Source organism: Raphanus sativus, unplaced genomic scaffold (genome assembly GCF_000801105.2).
Source record: "Raphanus sativus cultivar WK10039 unplaced genomic scaffold, ASM80110v3 Scaffold1575, whole genome shotgun sequence".
Taxonomy (NCBI): Eukaryota; Viridiplantae; Streptophyta; class Magnoliopsida; order Brassicales; family Brassicaceae; genus Raphanus; species Raphanus sativus.
The window spans coordinates 2545-21090 of NW_026616884.1; the positions used below are offsets into that span (position 1 = coordinate 2545).

The 18546-nt window shown below is 36.2% G+C and overlaps 2 protein-coding genes and 1 long non-coding RNA gene across 6 annotated transcripts; 2 read left to right on the forward strand and 1 right to left on the reverse strand.

Annotated features, from left to right (window-relative positions):
* Positions 1-2730: 2730 nt before the first annotated feature.
* On the forward strand, positions 2731-6049 carry LOC108823542 (hexokinase-1). The gene is made up of 8 exons (XM_018596774.2): positions 2731-3280; positions 4083-4233; positions 4343-4525; positions 4605-4679; positions 4764-4919; positions 5004-5102; positions 5179-5391; positions 5465-6049. The coding sequence occupies exons 1-8, from the start codon at positions 3009-3011 to the stop codon at positions 5813-5815; spliced, it is 1500 nt and encodes a 499-aa protein (XP_018452276.2). The 5' UTR covers positions 2731-3008; the 3' UTR covers positions 5816-6049.
* A 462-nt stretch (positions 6050-6511) lies between these two features.
* On the forward strand, positions 6512-8407 carry LOC130504438 (uncharacterized). 4 transcript variants are annotated; one of them, XR_008941264.1, is made up of 6 exons: positions 6514-6845; positions 7285-7350; positions 7563-7709; positions 7823-7913; positions 8005-8088; positions 8168-8407. It is a non-coding gene; the product is annotated as an uncharacterized LOC130504438 (long non-coding RNA). The 4 variants fall into 4 exon arrangements; XR_008941262.1 differs by having other exon boundaries at positions 6512-6845; positions 7285-7709; XR_008941263.1 differs by having other exon boundaries at positions 6516-7350.
* Positions 8408-12256: 3849 nt separating this feature from the next.
* LOC108823676 (golgin candidate 1-like) lies at positions 12257-17576 on the reverse strand. The gene is made up of 21 exons (XM_056999050.1): positions 17291-17576; positions 17139-17219; positions 16868-16917; positions 16110-16778; positions 15932-15994; positions 15745-15822; positions 15451-15654; positions 15251-15307; positions 15067-15141; positions 14909-14980; positions 14611-14673; positions 14428-14526; positions 14124-14201; positions 13963-14031; positions 13544-13591; positions 13357-13452; positions 13184-13260; positions 13020-13065; positions 12822-12920; positions 12674-12718; positions 12257-12587 (listed from the first exon to the last, which is right to left on the reverse strand). Exons 1-21 carry the CDS (start codon positions 17316-17318, stop codon positions 12522-12524), a joined length of 2163 nt encoding a protein of 720 aa, XP_056855030.1. The 5' UTR covers positions 17319-17576; the 3' UTR covers positions 12257-12521.
* Between the last annotated feature and the right edge of the window lie 970 nt (positions 17577-18546).

Consider the following 18546-nt stretch of genomic DNA (forward strand, 5'->3'; position numbering starts at 1 on the left):
TAACTAGAAACAACAGAAGACCAGCTTTAGTACAGGTAAAGCCAAAGAAAACCAGAACTCGGGTGAAACACAATCAAACTCGACCTCAACAACACGCAAAGCCTACAAGGTGAGAGCTCAATACCAATGAAAACCAGCTTGAAAGGAGGCCAAATAACGCACACATTGCGCACATCACCAAAGCATAGAATGAATCCAGAGAAGTTAAACTCCTTAACCGTTGCTGTAACACCCTTCAATTCCAACTAAGACTCGCCATTGGACCTTGATCGGACTCTCCACACGCTCATTTGTAACGTCACATACTCACCACCACACTACGGCCAAGCCTAGAAAGGCTTCCCGAAGTCTCTTTATTAAAACAGCCAGTAGCCGGAGATTAACTACTCCAAATCCACGAAACAATTAACAATAAGGTGGCAATTTACAGACCAAGAGAGCACAAGCTCCCAATTGTAAATTTATAAATTTACGTTTGTCAAAAAACTTTTTACACATGTTATTTACAAACATGTTTATCTAACTATACTAGGTACTTAAACGCATATCCTAGCTGATAGAACGATTATGTTTAAGTAAATAAACAGATTGTTCTATGCTATGAAAGCATGAAAATACGTGTTCGATTTAGTTTTGGTCTGGGCCTTCTTCTTTTTTTTTTTTGGTCAACGATTATATTTAGTTTTGGTCTGGGCCTTCTTATTATACTGAAATTATAATGTGAAGAATATCATACAAATATGAAATGGAAAATGAGAGAAAAACAACTTTTTTATTTTTCAATAGAAGCAGGGGATCAATGTCAGACTAAAGAAGATGACAGAAGAGTCAGCTTTATCTAATCTCTAACCGTTGTTTCGAGAAAACTAGTTCTGGACCACTTATATTATAAAGTTGATTTTAAAGCAACATATATATAATAATCTGACTCACCAAAAATATTAATTAATAATGTTAATACTCCAATTCTTTGAGCTGTGATTGTTCATTCCGTTCACGTCTTGAATTCGGTTCTCATGCGATTTGAAAGATAGCCAACGTGTTGTTTTCACTAAGATTAGATGTAGAAATTGTATACCTTTTCGCAGTAAACAATTCCAACACTTCACTTTAAAGCAAAGTTAATTTATTGGTTTAAGTTCGGTTTCACTAATTAACTATTTATTTTAACTAACTGATTATCTATTTGTTCAAAAAAAAACTAACTGATTATCTAAAAAGTAAGTTTTTTCAGTATTAGATGGAACGTCTTCTCCGTCAGTCCTACGACTCACTATACGAGGATTTGGACAAGGATTTTGCATAGCAATAGTATTAAAAAGGTAGAAAATTAAAAAGTGACTAATGTTGTTTCTTTGTTCTTCTGTTAATTCGGAGGTATCTGGGACACTCAAAGCCTAACTAAACTCCAAGAAAGACATTATTGACGACTAATTAGGTTTGAATAGTGTTGCTAACACTTCTTTTACCAAAATGTTGTTTAACACCTTATGCATAATAGTAACACATAGCTTAAAGTGTGGGCCTCAGTGGGTGAGACCGTGAGGGACAAGACCGAACTATTTGCTTTCTCTTACCAACCTGATGTTAACATGTTAAAGAGTTAATTTAAAAGTGACTTTTTTTTTTGGAATAATCAGGAGGTGATCCGGCGGCCGTGGCCAACCGACTAATTCTCCTGAGCCCGGAACCAGCCTGCGTCTGTACCCTCAAGGGGCCTAAGTCATTCCGTGACCAGCGCGTATCGAACCCGAATTCGTATTGGAACCTTTGACTTCCACAAGACCACTAGGCCAACTTGCGCTGGTTATTTAAAAGTGACTTTGATTTGAAGGAATTAGTCGATTTACAATTTTTTTTTTTGAAACGAAGATTTACGGAATTACACCATTTTTAATTACAAAAATTAATTTGGATATTTTCTCGATTTGTAGATGTTATATCTATATAAGCACAGAGTCCTACAAAGTTTATATGTATTTCTAAGTTTTATTGGAAAAGATTATTAATTATCTTTTATCAAAACTTATTAGGTGCAGTCAGCGACATACATAGGCCGGCGTGATTTGTGTAGGAGTGGAAAATGCCATTGTATATATAATTAACGTCTGACAAACACATTTATTTTGTTTTTGGAACAGATTTTTTAAAGTGATGAAAAGCTCTAATGAGATTTTTATATGATAAAAGCTTTAGATAGTCTGTGTATAAATTTATAATTCCACCTATTTTTGTGGAATTTTGTGTAATTTCATGAGTTTTTTCCCTCTCTATTTAGATAATAAGTTATGTACTTTTTTTTTTTTGTAAACTGCAGGTTATGTACTTATGTTATTAAATAAAACGTTTCCTTTATCTTAGATTAGATAATGTAGCAACTCTTTATCTACAGAAAAATGAATCTCTACAAAACATTAAATTTTATACTGGCAGAGTCTCGGAATAATTAAGTTGCAATAATGTCAGATAATTTATGAAATAATAGTATTAATCATGAGTCGGTGGTCAAATCAGTAACGGAACTCTAATTATATGCATTTGTCTATAACTAAAGTCAAAACATATTTTTTTAATTCTAAACTAGAAAAAGGCGTCAAGCAAAATGTCAATCTTCGAAAGTTAAATAAAATGTCAAACTAGAAATTTAAAACTAGATTTGTAAAAACCTTATAGCAATCGTTTTGCTTACTCTGATTCAGTATATATTCCATCAGACAAAATGAGTAGTATATCTTTACAAACAAGGACTTCCTTTTCTACAAACATTCGATATCGTTAACATACTTTTTATCCATCCCGAATTATACGTCACTCAGCGTCCTCCACAATTCTTTCTCAAACCAAAAAAAAAAATTGATCTTTCCTTTGCGTAGTTTACAGACAAAGGGAGCTGCTTACGCGGGTCTCTCTCTTACAATCACCACCAGCTCGAAATAGATCGATCTAGGGTTCCTCCATTGATATCGGATTTTCAGATCGAAATTTGATTGATTGTGTCTGAGAGAGAGATGGGTAAAGTGGGTGTTGGTGCGACGGTTGTATGCGCAGCGGCGGTATGCGCGGCGAGCGTGTACGTGGTGAGGCGGAGGATGAAAAGCGCGGGGAAATGGGGGAGGGTGATAGAGATCCTGAAGGTGTTCGAGGAGGATTGCGCGACGCCGGTGGGGAAACTGAGACAAGTGGCGGATGCGATGACGGTCGAGATGCACGCGGGTCTCGCTTCCGAAGGTGGGAGCAAGCTTAAGATGCTTATTAGCTACGTCGACAATCTCCCTTCTGGGTATATCTCTTCCTCTTATCCTTTATTTTTTGGGGATAATATTTGGATTTGCAAAAAAAAAAATGATTTAATAGCGATTTTCCTGGATGTTTATCCGATTTTTATTTGATTGGTCAGATTCTTTATCTAATTTGTTTTTGTTTTTGGATAATGTTATGAGAAAGTTTGATGCTTTTATGATTCATTCGGATCAGGTTTCTCTGGTTTTTAATTAGATCTCGACAGACCACTTGTTTTGGTTGCAATTAAAAGCTATTGAATTCCATGAAGTTAGATGTGTACCCATTTCCTTGTTTTTAAAAAAAAAATTAAAATCTCTTGAATCTGATAATCATGACACCGTATGTAAAGGGAAGACAAAACATAACACACTGTAGGTCTAAGTAATTCCAGTCTTAGATTGTGTGTTGTGTCTGCATTTTTGTTTCTTTTAGAATAGTTGATAGGTTTTGATGTCCAGCTGTTCCATGATTATAACCTTTTCATTAATTTTAGAGAGTTTTATTTTACCTTTTTGTCTTTTTTTTCTTCTCTGTCTAGGATCTCTGCTTAGCTTCATCTCTTTTTGTAAAGAAAATGAATGACATAATTATAAGTAGGCTTTATGACATATTTGGTCTTATACATATTCTAAAAGTGCCAAATTTTTCCGTGTAAACTTGAGATGTAATAAGTGAATTTCATTTTTCACCATTAATCAGTTCATATATATATTGATTTCTTTTGCTGTTGTGATACTGCTGACACCAGAAAATTTGAGATGTAAGGTGAAGATTAAAATTAACAAATCAATTTTTGACAGGGATGAACAAGGTTTCTTTTACGCGCTGGACCTAGGAGGAACAAACTTCCGTGTCATGCGAGTGCTTCTTGGAGGCAAACAAGACCGTGTTGTCAAACAAGAATTCGAAGAAGTCTCTATCCCTCCTCCTTTGATGACCGGTCGTTCAGATGTCAGTTCCCTCACACTAGAGTTTTATTTTATGTTTAGTCTTTTTTTTGTTGTTTTGGTTGATCTATGTCTTAGTGTTCTGATTATGTTCTTGCTAATTGTGGAGACAGGAATTGTTCAATTTTATCGCCGAAGCGCTTGCAAAGTTTGTCGCTACGGAAGGAGAGGACTTTCATCTCCCGGCGGGTAGACAAAGGGAGTTAGGTTTCACTTTCTCGTTTCCGGTTAAGCAGACGTCTTTGTGCTCTGGCACTCTCATGAACTGGACGAAAGGCTTCTCCATCGATGATGCAGTTGAGCTTGATTACCCCTTCTTCATTTTATTTCAAATTTCATCACGCAAAGCTTGTTCTCAATTTCTCTCTGGTGTAGGTTGGACAAGATGTTGTGGGAGAGCTTATTAAAGCTATGGAAAGAGTTGGTCTTGACATGAATGTCACAGCGCTTGTAAGTTTATTCTTGCAGCTTAATAGATTATGTCATTTATTTGTTAACGATTCCTTAAAACGCCTTTGTAAACTTTTTTTGCAGGTTAATGATACGGTTGGAACACTTGCTGGTGGTAGATACTATAACTCTGATGTTGTTGCCGCTGTTATTTTAGGCACTGGCACTAATGCAGCTTATGTCGAACGTGCACACGCCATTCCCAAATGGCAGGGCTTACTTCCCAAATCTGGAGAAATGGTTTGTGTTTTTTCTTTTTCTTTTGCAACTTCCATTGAGCTTTTGAACTAGATGAAGCTTAGTAGTATGTACTGGCAAATGTAGGTGATCAACATGGAGTGGGGAAACTTCAGGTCATCACATCTTCCACTGACGGAGTACGACCACTTGCTGGATTTCGATAGTTTGAATCCTGGTGAACAGGTATTATGATGAGCCTTGATTGTCTGCTTGTTTTCAAGTTCATGATCATAGCTCGCTAAGATTCTTTTTCTAACAGATTCTTGAGAAAATCATTTCCGGTATGTATCTGGGAGAGATCTTGCGTAGAGTTCTTCTGAAAATGGCTGAAGAGGCTGCTTTCTTTGGCGACTCTATCCCACCTAAGCTGAAAGTACCATTCATCATAAGGACGCCGACCATGTCTGCTATGCACAGTGACACTTCTCCGGATTTGAAGGTTGTTGGAAGCAAGTTAAAGGACATACTGGAGGTTAGATTCTCTCTCCCTTAACTATTCACACTAACCTATATTAATGAATGTTCTTTTTAATGATCTCTCTCAGGTCCCTACTACTTCACTGAAGATGAGAAAAGTTGTGATCAGTCTCTGTAACATCATAGCCACCCGAGGAGCTCGTCTCTCTGCAGCTGGGATCTACGGAATCCTCAAGAAAATAGGAAGAGACTCACCGAAAGATGGAGAAAGGCAGAAGTCTGTGATCGCCATGGACGGTGGACTGTTCGAGCACTACACTCAGTTCAGCGAGTGTATGGAGAGCTCACTGAAAGAGTTGCTTGGAGATGAAGCATCAGAGAGCGTGGAGGTGATTCATTCGAATGATGGGTCTGGAGTTGGTGCCGCGCTGCTAGCTGCCTCGCACTCTCAGTACCTCGAGGACTCTGAAACAAGTTAATTTACAAAAGAAGGTTTCGACTTCCAAGCATGGAGAAGGTAAAAGACCTTTGTGATTTTTTGTTTGCCCATTATTTGAGGATTTTTTTTTTTGTTTGTTATATCATTGTTCAGGAACAAATAATAATAAACCATCCTGGATAATCTTCTTCAGGCTATGGCAAATTCAAAAACAAGCCAATGTTGTAGAACTATATATTTCATAGTTCTATATATAAGTGACCATTTTTTTTTACTGATCTTGAGTTGAACATACTGATACGCCCACATTGGTTGTTGCGGCAAAATATAACCAATTACATAACTGTTTCTCGAGGAGATTGATACATCAGCTTTCTAATACTTTTAGAATGATAGAAATGTTTGTTTAATGGTAATAAGCAATATGAAATCAATTCCTTTGTGAAATGTTCCAAATTTGTGTTTGTTAAGCCTCATTCACATAACTTCTATATGCTCATAAATCTTACTATATTGTTTAAAGTTAAAGTTGATGTCATTATTGTTAATTTGGACGGACGTGCAAATCAATACTATATTAAAAGGTAAATAACTTCAATGGAAACTGTGTCCACGTCATCACTTTAATTCTGTCCAATCAAAAACCAGGAAACCTCCACGTCATTGCTGTCTTTCGTCTGATGGGCTTGAACCGAAATTACGTATGAGCTTCGAAGTTGCGTTATTTGTCCCAGCCCGTTAGCCCATGACAGTGCTCTGATCGCTTTTCTATTTCCGCGTTGAAGAAACCCGCGATTGTCGATTCGGGATACTGTTAATCTTCCTCTTTCTTCCGTTTGCGAATCTATGTTTTACCCTCTACACTTCGTCTTCTCCGTTTCAAACTATATAAACTGAGCTGTAATCGATCACCTTCAATATTTTCGTTTCAATCAATCAATACCTACTTAATGCTTTCGATTCACCTCCCTCTTTTCCTCCTTATCTTTTCCTCCTTATTTATATATGCATCTATAGTTATACTCCCACACTCGGTTCTGTTCTCAACTCCATAAAATAGTATCATACGAGTAAGAACTCTCCGATTAGTCAATTTTTTCTGGTTTCCTTGATAGGTGTGAGACTAGAGAAGTAATGCCTTTCACGTAGTGATTTTCCATTCTCACTTTTGATCTCAGGTTATGCTATTATTGAGCTTTGATTTTTTAGATTGTATCAAGATATTATGTGATCTGCTGTTTGAATTGAGTTTATTGTTTAAACTTGTGTGCACCTTTAACGATCTTATTTGGGAATGTGATTAGTCAGTAGCTTTCAACAGAAATGGTCATATTTAGAAAATTTGGTTTCTTTCTTCTTTTTTTTTTGTGTTGCAGTTCAGTTTTTTTTTTTAATGCAGATTTAGATGTAACAAGGTCGGAAGAGGATAAGAACATATACATATGTGGCAAAAAGATGATTATAGTTTGGGAATTCAAAAAGATGAGAATAGCTTATAATATCTTGCAGAATTCTAAATTGGAGGAGCAGAGGATTAACCGAGAGCATGATGTCATCCTCAAGGAAATGCAAGAGGTAATGGCATCATTACTCTGTTTTCTTAAAAAAATTCAACTTTTCATGTTCTTTTCTCGATGGTTTTAGTTCAGATGTTGTATCATAGTTTATGTGTGTGTGAGTAATTGTGAGTCTTTTGTTTCTGTTTCTTCACTCAGTTGCATCTTCTTAAAAATTCGAACTTTATCTAATTAATTGTGAGACGAGAGTTTGAAGAATTATGTGCACAGTTCCACGGCTTATGGTGATTTAGAGAAGCTTCATAGATTGGTTGAGTGTGAGGGTTGCTCGATTTCTGAATTGATGGTCTGGGCTACTATGCTCTTCAGTGGTCTGCATTTAACAACTGCACCGCCATTGCTCAGTACATTATCGAGGTAACAAAAGTTCAATCCTTTTTCTAATCTGGGACTTTGTGTGTTTGTATTGGTGTGTGAATCGTTAAGCATCAACATTGAGTTTAAGCTCACCACACATACTCTTTTGTTAGTCGAGAGACAAAACAGAAGCTACAATCATAATTAAAATTAGCAGGGAACCCAACTTCAAGAATCTACTCTTCAATTGGCTCCATACACTCTGTAATCACCTTCTTCTTCTTTTTTCTTTTGTTCATGCGGGATTATAAGATTTGTATAGTTTCATTGATACTTACTGATCTGTTTATTGAAGGAACTGAAGAAAACAAAATCATTGATGAGGTCATGGAGATAAATGATCGGACTTTTAAATCTCACAAGATGGATGAAGAAGAAGGTGATTAATTATTTAGCCAAGTTCACCCATTTTTTTAAAAATAAGAGGAGAATCGAAATTAACAACCAGATTCTTGCAGTCTCCATTGAATATGTACCGGATGTAAAAGAGGAGAGCGCTGTGCTTGAGTTTCGCCTTAACCTTCTGCAAATGATTCATTTATTTAAGTATAAAGGTTGAACTCTTGTGACCACTCAGATGATCAGTATAAAGGTTGAACTCTTGTGTTCCTTAGAAAATGACTACATATGAACCAAAGTTTAAGATGATGATAGATGAATGCAATTGCAGGCAACTATTAAATTTATAAAAGATTAATGTTTCTGTACACCATGTACATATACAAACAACCCACAAACACAAAAACAAACTTGATTTCAATTTTATATTTTATAAAATGATCTTTAAACTCTGTCGATCATATGGGAGATTTGATACAAGTCTCAAGGTGGAATAAGAAATAACTCTATTTTATATATTATATTAAACTTAATTTTGGTTTATCATATCAAAACTTTTGACAATTTATAAATCTAATATAACATGTCTACATTTGTATGTTTAGTAACATTTAGAGATAACTTTGACCACCTTTAAAGTTTTTACAAATCCTGATCATATTATTGCAATCTTTATCATAAAATATACAAGACAAATGATTTCTAAAATTAAACAAGAAATTTGAGACATGGCCTGATTTAACTCATATTTTAATGAAATCATACATTTATATTTAACACTACTTTATCGTTACCAGAAAATTATAATAATAACATTGCTTCACTTATATAAATCTAAGACTATGATGTTTCTGTTTTTCACATTTTCTTTAACTTGATGGTGTTGCTTTTTAAAAGAGGAACACATCATATAATTTATATTTGAAATTCTAAAGGTACATAGAATTTGAGAATAATCGTAGACATATTTTCCAACATTTTTACGATTTATTTCTACACAAGTGATGACAAGGAAATTATATGGGGATAATTAGTCAAAGGTTCATGAATCTAAATCTTAAACTCATTTTTGGCTATACAATTCAAATCTACCCAAACTATAAAGTTAGTTAGATCTTTCACAACTCTATGTTTCAGATGACAAACAAATTCATAGGCATAAACTAAATTAGTTTCCAACTTAACATTAAACAAGTTTGTATTTGCTAGACATATAATTATATTTTCAATCCATAAAATCACTATTGTAATGTTTGTCATCAAAAATTAACCCGGGCGTAGCCCGGGAAACAACCTAGTAGTTGGAAAATTTTCAACTTACAAAAGAAGCCTTGGAGAGGAATAGTAAAAGACAAAAACAGGACGTAGAAGAACCTGTCATGTCGCTTTTGGCACTTGAAGATCCGAATCATCTGAATCAAGAGGAGATTCGAAGGTTTCACGGAGAGATTGAACATAACTGGATCCTTCAGAGTCAAGACACAAGTTCCTTGGATATTGTTCATTGGTTTGTGACCATAAGAAGAACATGCATAAACTAAAAGGAACATGCACTTCTATACTATTCTTTCAAAAGCGATTATATTTTTTGTTTAACTTTTTTTTTGAAAAAATTAATTTTTATATTTAAATTTTTGTATAATCATATTTGAATTTAATATTAATGATAATAATCTTTTAAATAAATAAAATACATTATTATATCAAATATTTATTAATTGGACATAATCATATTTTAATAGAATATATTAACGGGCGCTAAAATAAAAACTAACTAAACTTGTATGCCCAACCCATGGAAAGCTTTAAAGTTATATTGTACCACTCAAGAAGAAATTTATTAAAATATGAAACAGAGCACATATGAACTAATCATATTGTCAAATGACTCAAATATATGAAGCTAGTTACAGGAAAAATGCCAAATGCCTCAATAATAGCTTTACTTTCCCATTGAGTCGAATTAGAAACTTCAGAACCACTCCTTGGACTTGATCGCTGACGTGCAGGCCGTGAGATACTGGGTTTTACTGAACCCCTGACATTTTTTACCACCTTTTGATCCCAAATAGCTTCTCCCATTAATTCTTTACAAACAAATTAAAAGAACAAAATTTCAATACTAATTTCTAAGAAATTGAAAACCAAATCAACAGACTCAAAGAAGAAGTTTCTTATAATAACGGTAAACTTACTTGTATTGAGAGATTCATTGTCGTATGTTAACCCAGCGAAGACAATAGTGTTCAATGATGCAGAGAACAAGAGAATAATCAAAGTTACTAACCGAACCGTGTACATTTTTTTTTGTTTTTCTTGTTGTTGGTTGGTCTAGATTCTTTAAGTTTCATCGGTTTTGGTTTGTAATTTGTGTATGTATTTATAAGTAGAGAACATGCACAAAGGTTAGGTGGGTTACGTTGCTAACAAAGAATTAGTTTAGAAGTTTAGATTAATTAAACGCGTTTAAGTATATTTTATATGCATGTTTGTAAAAATATGTTATCTGAACCGGTCCAACTTCATCTTCCTCTTCCATAATACATAGGTTAGGTTAGGTAATGCGTCTTCTTGTGAATAGTTGAATTAGAGAAAGACCAAGACCAAACAAACCTATATTTTATAACGAAAGGCAAAACAAACATTTATAACAACAAAAAACAAAAACAGACATGCACCACGAAAGTCCATCAGCTGCCTTATTCTCACACTCCGACTTGTATGATATAGTCGAAACCCAATAATCTTGTTAACCATTTCTGATATTCAAGATTCACATCCTTTTGGTCACGTCCTTTTGCGGAAGACTAAAATATCATCAGAAAAGACTAACACGAAATCCCGAAGAAATGACTTGAAAACCAAATTCATGAGTGCCTGAAAGGTAGCTGGTGCATTAGTCAAAGCGAAGGGCATGACCAAGAATTCATAGTGTTATTCAAGTGTGTGAAATGCTATCTTCTTGATATCATTCTCCACCATATGAATCTGATGATATTCAGAGCGAAAATCCAACTTAGAGAAGAGACACACACCGTGAAACTCATCCAATAACTGATCTATGACCTTTATTGGATATTTATCAGGCACAATAGCTCTGTCAAAGTCCTGTAATCAATGCAGAAAGCGATGAGATCCATCCTTCTTTTTGAAGAGTAAAACATGGCTTGAAAACGGGCTTGTACTTGGTCTGATCATTCCTGAAGCTAGCATATCAATAACCATCTGTTCCATAACTATTTTACTAGCATGAGGGTACATATATGGTCTGAAGGAGACTGAAGTAACTCCTGGACAAGATGAATAGCATGTTCTTTATCCCGAAAAGGAGGTAAACCCACTGGAACTTCAAAAATGTCTTGAAATTGAGTCTAACAGATCAGATATAGCTGGAATCATCATAGTAGCCAAGTAAGGAGTGTTCTCTGGAATCATAGGTGCATCCATTGTGAAAGTCTTAAGCCCTTTTCTTCCTTGCTGATATTCACAATAGACTGAATATAATGACTTGAAAGAAAGCTTCCTACAATGTAATGGCTTATCGCCAAACAGAGTAATCCGTTTTCCCTTGTAGACAAATGAATTGAACAATAAAGTTGGAGGCAGATCTCTCGATGATCGATAAGGTGGATTTCTTGTCCTATAATCACAAGGTTTTGATGCCGCAGACCGTGGAGCACAATCAGAGTAGTCAACAACATTTCGCGAATTTGGAGGATAGCTTACAGAAAATTCTGAAAGCTTCCTACTAAAACTATATTTCTCTCTTGTCTTTCATTAGTTGCACTAGTCTCTCAATATTTTGATGTCTTTCATTGTAGTTGTAACTGTTTTTTGAATAAACTGTAAGCACAACCATGAAAAGCTTAACTATCTTCCAATCATATATGTTGTTCATTCATTGGCTTTTGCTGACTTCTTTTTTTAATTCTCACATTGTTCATCTGTTTGATTTTGTTAATTATTGTAAGTACTGATTATTTCTGTTCAATCTATGACTTACATTCAAGTTGGATTTAGGTTGTGCATAAGAGAGCAGCCCCACTGCTTTTTCTTTTGTTGTAGAAAAGCTCAAACGCAGGCGATCATCCGTTTGAGCAATGCTATGGACATGACATGAGTATGTAAGATTCATATGTTATCGGTGTACAATGGTCTTCCATCCGGAATCTGTTATGTTTTGTTTTCCCAAAGCCCAAACACTCAACTCGAATTCAAACTAGTTTTAGTTAAAGAGGTATTCAAGCGTACGTTATATAAACCCCATGTAGCCATTTACAAACATTACGTTCTTCAAATCCCAAACAGTTAGAAGAATCTTCCTTGAATAAAACAAAAGAGTAAAACTGCTGCTACATTAAATTGTGACAAGCAGCCTCAGTATAAAAAGTTCAAAACCTTCTCTAAGACAATCCATACGTAAGTTCTTTGGTAACTTGAAAACCCCATTCATTGATCTATTTATAGAATCTGTCATGGTCTGAAAACGTTGTTGGTCAGGCCCATTGAGTCCCCTACTTCTTCGGCCTCGGCTTGCGCCTACACGAGTGCATGAGATTAGAACGACAATGATTCAAATTCCATGACTGAGATAAATATTCAGCATAAATAGGGACCAAACGTACCTGTAGCCGGTGTATTAGATACATCAAGAAGAGATGAACAAAGATCTGCAATTTCATAAATGATGTTTATTAGATGTCATTTTGGGGTGAGGATGAAGATATAGTAAGGCGAGTGATATTTCAAGAGGTAAGCGAGAGAGAGTCTCACAAGGTAAAAAAGCAGGAGAATCCGAGCTATCGGGTACCGCCAAAGGAACCTCGTGGCCCTTACAGCTCCCGAGTCTAACAGTTTCACTGCGTTTTGCACCTGAAGACGCAAGGAGAACAAAGCAAGCATAAGATTAAAAGCCAAAGCAAAAGAAAATGAAAATAAACAGTGTTTCTAAATATGCCCAAGTTTCCCTACCTGTGTCCTCGCTGTAGCCAGGTGTTGGTGATACAATGGAAGAGACCTGAAATTGATTTTTTTTTTCTTTTTATAAGCATCGAAGAACAAACTCAACATATAGATCAACACCATCTTCAATATTAGAAAAGTTCATATTTAGCAAGAGATCGCTAAAGACGTACTCGAGTGTCTTGATCTCAGAATCTTCTTCCCAAGTTGTTGATGGGCGTCGGGGAACTCTGCTTTTTTCTACCTCTACCTGAATCATCATCAACCAAGTAAAAAGTTTAGATTCTTTCTTTTTAAGTAGCGTGCGAACGTCAACTTAGCTGTAGAAATAGATTTGAGATCGAACCTGTGCTTCCTGTAGACGTTTCACCTCTTTCTCCAACTGAAACTCCGCTGCAGCCTTCTCACTCGCCATAGTCTCTAGTTGCGTTTGCTTATAGTACTGCATCAAACCACATGGCCAGATGCTATCATACATACAACTTCCCAATATGAATTTGATCTAAGAATCATAATGTTCAGAGTTCACATACCAGTAAATCTGTTAGTTCACGGTAGCGTTTTTCCAGCTCTGTATGCTCCTACTAGGTCAGGGGTATAACGATTAAGCTCATGTTATATAATCATATATTCATATGCATTAAAGGTACCACTTTACGACAATGATGGAATAAATCAATTAGATGTAAGCACTTAATTCTTTTTTTTTGTGAAAGAATTGTAAGCACTTAATTCTAGCAACTAGAATCAGTTATAACCACAAGACCATGTTAACAAGTAGAGCAATAGGTCTTTCACAAAAAAAAAAGATAAAAAAAAAGTTGCCAGGCCAATGAAATAGAAACGCCAGGGGATTAGGAGAGAAACGAGGTCTGCCGAGTCACTTGATATAAAAAAAAACTGACAATGCATTAACAAGAAGAGACAGTCTCTCAGAAACTGTGGATCTCACCTGGCGAGAGTAATGTTCTGCATCCCTCTTCATGGCTGCCATTTCCACCCTCACCTTTTGCATTTCAGCCTATAACAAGCAAATGAATCACATGTAATCTCGTATACCACAAACAACAAATATATCATGTCAATAGAGGATTTCCGAGGTTACTAACAAACCTCCATCGAAGAAAGTTTCTCCTCGGCATCTCTTTGACCTTGCCGAGCACGGTCCACTTCGTCTTGCCATGCTTGAATCTGCATAATAAAAAGTTAACTTCCTGGAGTAGCCAAAATTTGAACTTTGAAAAGCTAATACAAGTTGTTTTCAAGGGTTCGAATACACTTCTCGCTTTTAGAATTAGAAAACTGAAATCGATACATGACGAATTTTTACTGTTTGCACATATTTTCTACGGTTTTTACTTATAACGAATTTTTAAAAGAGTGCTACGAACTCACTATTGATGTTAACATACCATACCTGGATCACTTGATTTGGTTCATCCGGAGATTTCTTTTGTCCTCTGCGAGCACGAACTTCCATATCTTGCAGCTCTTGATTCAGAGATGTGCATTCGACCTGAGTATCATTTGCCAATTATTCTGTGAACTTCAAATATATGATGATGGGGTAACAAATTTCGTTGAAGATAGGTTCATCTACCTCAAGCAAGGCCACCTTCTGTTCAAGTTCTGCCACCTTCGCTGTCCTTTCATCAGCAATTCTCTAATAAACCAGCCATTTTCAAAGTCAGATCAAAGTGTTCTGAGGTAACAAGAGTTCCAAATAGAATCTTTACTTTGTTAATGACTATACAGTACATGAAAATACAATGGGTTCCTATTTTCCTTGCCGGAGAAAGAACACAGTGTACAAAGATAGAGCTATTGTTCAGCAACTAACAGCATATTAAGTTAGGTGAGATATTAACAGTAGGACTCAGTCAAAGATCCTGTCTCACCTGAATTCTAACAAGTGCTGTGGAAGCATCTACAGCCCTGTGCTCTAGCTCTCTTTCCCTTTCCATTGCAGCCTGACTTAGAAAGAGCAATTCACGTAAACAAAAAGTGATATCATGTTTCCATTATGAATACTTTCCGTAACGTTCAGACAACAAACCATTTTTGTGGCATTATGTGCAGAACGCTCCTCTTCGGCTCTCCTTTCAGTAGTTGCAAGCTCCTCCCGCAATGCCTGGAAGAAAGAAAAATATTAGTTCAATGGCTTTGAGGACCTTATATGTTCATAATCGTATATACTATATAGCAAGCAGAAATTAATGGAAACAAAAATCTAGTAGTACCTGCATCATCCTAGTCTCAGCCAATTCTCTGTTTCTCATAATAGACTCCATGTCAGCCTGGTAAAAGTAAATGATTTTACAAAAAGCTGGTTGGGAAAAAAGAAAAAAAAGGGTAGCTGAAGAGAGGAAATAAATAAGACCATTAACAGTCATGGTATGATATGACTAGAAGCACACCAAAAAAACGAGGTCTAGAATACCTGAAGAGACGACACTTTTCCTTCGTTCAGAGCAGCCTGGTTTTTCAGGGCATCCATTGCGCTGACAAGTGCTTCTATCTCTTTGTTCTTAGCTGCTAGTGCCTCAACCATGCTTGACTCTACTTTCGTCACTTCAGTTTTGGAAGCTGATAAATCTTTTTGCAACTGTCTAATGCTAGCTTCATATGACTTGGTAAGCTCTTGCTACAACAGTCAAAATGAAGAAATAATATTAGGTGCATTTTTACATTTTCTTCTATGAGAAAGAAAAGAACTCAAACTGTTGAAATTTACCTCTGAAGTGAGAAGCTCTTCCAACTGTGCATTCTCTGCCTTAATTTCTTGCAGACGGGATGAAAGTCCAGCACAGACCTAAAAGCAAATGAAGACACATACATCTGAATAAATCCTATCTGACGGATGAAGGAGTGTTTTATCACCCACTTGATGCAGGAAAGTAGAAAATGACATTGGAGCTTACCCTTGCTAACCTGGCTTCTTTTGACTGCCCAGTGGAAACTGTAGCTTTTAACAAGCCCTGAGCCTATAATCAGTGAACAGGTTGATCAACAGACTTTTAAAACGACATCACACAAGAAAATTAAAGTAGCAAGACATAGCATGTGCTATTTTTTCCTCATTTGCGGAGGCTAACTAACCTCTTCAAGTTGATCTTGTATCTTCATGGAAGTTGTATCAGCTCTGCGACCTTGCTCTCTCTCCAAATTGGTTGAGGCATCAGCAGCAACTTTCTGTTCCTGTTTTTTATCCAAATTGATTGAGGTGCCAACTTTTTCTTTCGCCTCATCATCACCTGTGCTTTGAATCACATTCCCTTCGCCTACAGGAGGAACATCTACCACGGTCTCCAGTCTATCCTGGTCTCTTTTTGAAGAATCGTCTAACTCTCCTTGTACATCCTTTTTGGGAGCATCAACCAGGTCCTCACTGGCAACGACCTCAATCTCTTTGTCAGGTAAAGATGGTGGTGACGGTTGCACCAAAGATTCATTTGGAACACGAACATCTCCATCAGGACTCTTGCTACCTGGAGCTGCCTCAGCATCACCACCACCGTCCACAACAGATTCTGAAGGTACCACAGCAGCAGCATCTTCACTTTTGCCGTCTGACACTGATTGAGGAAGTGACTGAACATCTGCATCAGTCGGTTGAAACTCTCTTCTCTGCTGCAGGAAAGAGGCATCTTCAGTGGAAACAGAACTTTTAGATGGAGGCCCCTCAGACTGTGACACTCCTGCTCCAGATTGATCACCAGAAAGATCTCTCTTAGTAGATGTTCCCTCTTTTACGAGTTTCTGCCGAGCCTGCAAAAACATTCCAGAACAAAGAACTTCTTCTTCAAGTAATGATGTAACAAACAAAGACAAGATAAGAGAAACACGGTAAAAAATACCTTCCTCTTTGAACTTAATCTCTTCGATTGAGACCCTTTCTTATCAGAAGCTTTAGCCACCACCCCCAAAAACAAAAGACAACATAACATAAGAAAAAGGCACGTGACTAAAATTAAAATACTAAAGATGTGAATCACTGTTAACAATTTGGCCACACTAACACCAGGCCAATGCTAATGTTCCTAAAAAAATTATCCAAATGCTATACAATTATGTGTTTGACAACAGCGTGATTGTGACATTCAATTTGGAATGAATCAGAGAGAGTACCTGACGGCTGCAAATCGGACTGTTCCTCTGAAAGATCTTCAACCACAGACTTTGCCCTTCGATCCACAACCTCGAATAAATCTATAAACCAACACACAACCTTCGATTCAGAAAAGAACAGTTATAACGGTAAAGAGTGAAGAAGCGATTACCTTCGGCAGCTTTGAGCCAAGACGCCATTGACGATCAGAAGAATATATAAAAGTAACTCACTCACTCACTAGTCACGTCCGATCGGTACAGGAGCTTTCCATACACCACCGTCTCGGGTTCAGATTTTAAGAATCAACAGCTGCTGTGCTGCTTTTGAGAAATCACAAATGGTTCTTTCGTTGGGGAGGTTCCAACCAGAATTTGCTAGCATATGAGCGAAGAAGGAAAAGAACTCAGATCGTTGATCCTGTGGTTTCACGACCACCTGATTTACAGTGGTCTCTACCTGATCCTGGCCGTTGGAATGGGATTATGACATTTCTCCTAATACTTCTTTGGATTGTGTGCGTGTTTTTGGACTAATATACATTTGGTGGGCTTGTGTTCGAAAACAAAATATATATTTGGTGGGCTTTTTGACATAAGTGGGCTCTTAAAGAAAGTTGCTGGGTGTTTATTGTTCTTCAAAATAACATGCAACAATTTTGTGATAACTCGTCTTCAGTTCCAGATTCACAGATATATAGAGCATCGACCATAACCTTTTACTGTAAGAAGAAACACCTCCACATCCATCGGTAAATTATTGATGTGCTTGAAATTACTCGAACCCAAAACTTTACTTTTTAACAACTCTCCCACGTGATAAGCTGTATCGGAGATTTCATAAATTAGAACAAATCATTTACCATGGTCTTAATTAAATCAGTCGTGGATCTGTTTTGTTGTGGGTAAAAATATACTAGTTAATTCGAACATAGGTAAAATGTTTTCTGAATAGGCCACTGAGGTAAGAGTATGCCTCGGATGTTGGAGAAAGTTATTGATCCAAATTGAGGAGTATAGGAGCCACAGACTCTCATGGTCACTTTAACATCATTCTAAAGCTCCTCAACACAATTGAAGACCGAATTTTGCTGCTATAATTGTGCCTACGTCTAATTTGAAAATACACATACTACATCATTCAGCCACTATTCAGAATTTAACATTTTAAAAATTTATCTACATGCTCATAATCCAGTCTATAATGGAACGGACAAACCAAATTTTTTTATGTCTTAGCTATCTCTTTCGCAAATGAAATATATGAACTTTTTTTTAATTTACAAGCTATACATTATATCTGAATAAATATAAAGGAAACTAATTCACTCCCACTTTAATGAACAAAACACTGAAAAACCTTTAATGACAAAAAGTTTATATAATCATAAATCTTTAAACAATTTGCAACCCATATTTTACCACTTAT

Coding starts and splice junctions, on each gene's coding strand:
- LOC108823676 (XM_056999050.1), bottom strand. CDS start 17,318: ATGGCGTCTTGGCTCAAAGCTGCCGAAG. Junction 13,453..13,543: donor GTGAACTAACAGATTTACTG/GTATGTGAACTC, acceptor GGTTTGATGCAG/TACTATAAGCAAACGCAACT. Junction 13,261..13,356: donor AACGTCTACAGGAAGCACAG/GTTCGATCTCAA, acceptor ATGATGATTCAG/GTAGAGGTAGAAAAAAGCAG.
- LOC108823542 (XM_018596774.2), top strand. CDS start 3,009: ATGGGTAAAGTGGGTGTTGGTGCGACGGTTGTATGCGCAGCGGCGGTA. Junction 4,526..4,604: donor GCTTCTCCATCGATGATGCA/GTTGAGCTTGAT, acceptor TCTCTGGTGTAG/GTTGGACAAGATGTTGTGGG. Junction 4,920..5,003: donor TTCCCAAATCTGGAGAAATG/GTTTGTGTTTTT, acceptor TGGCAAATGTAG/GTGATCAACATGGAGTGGGG.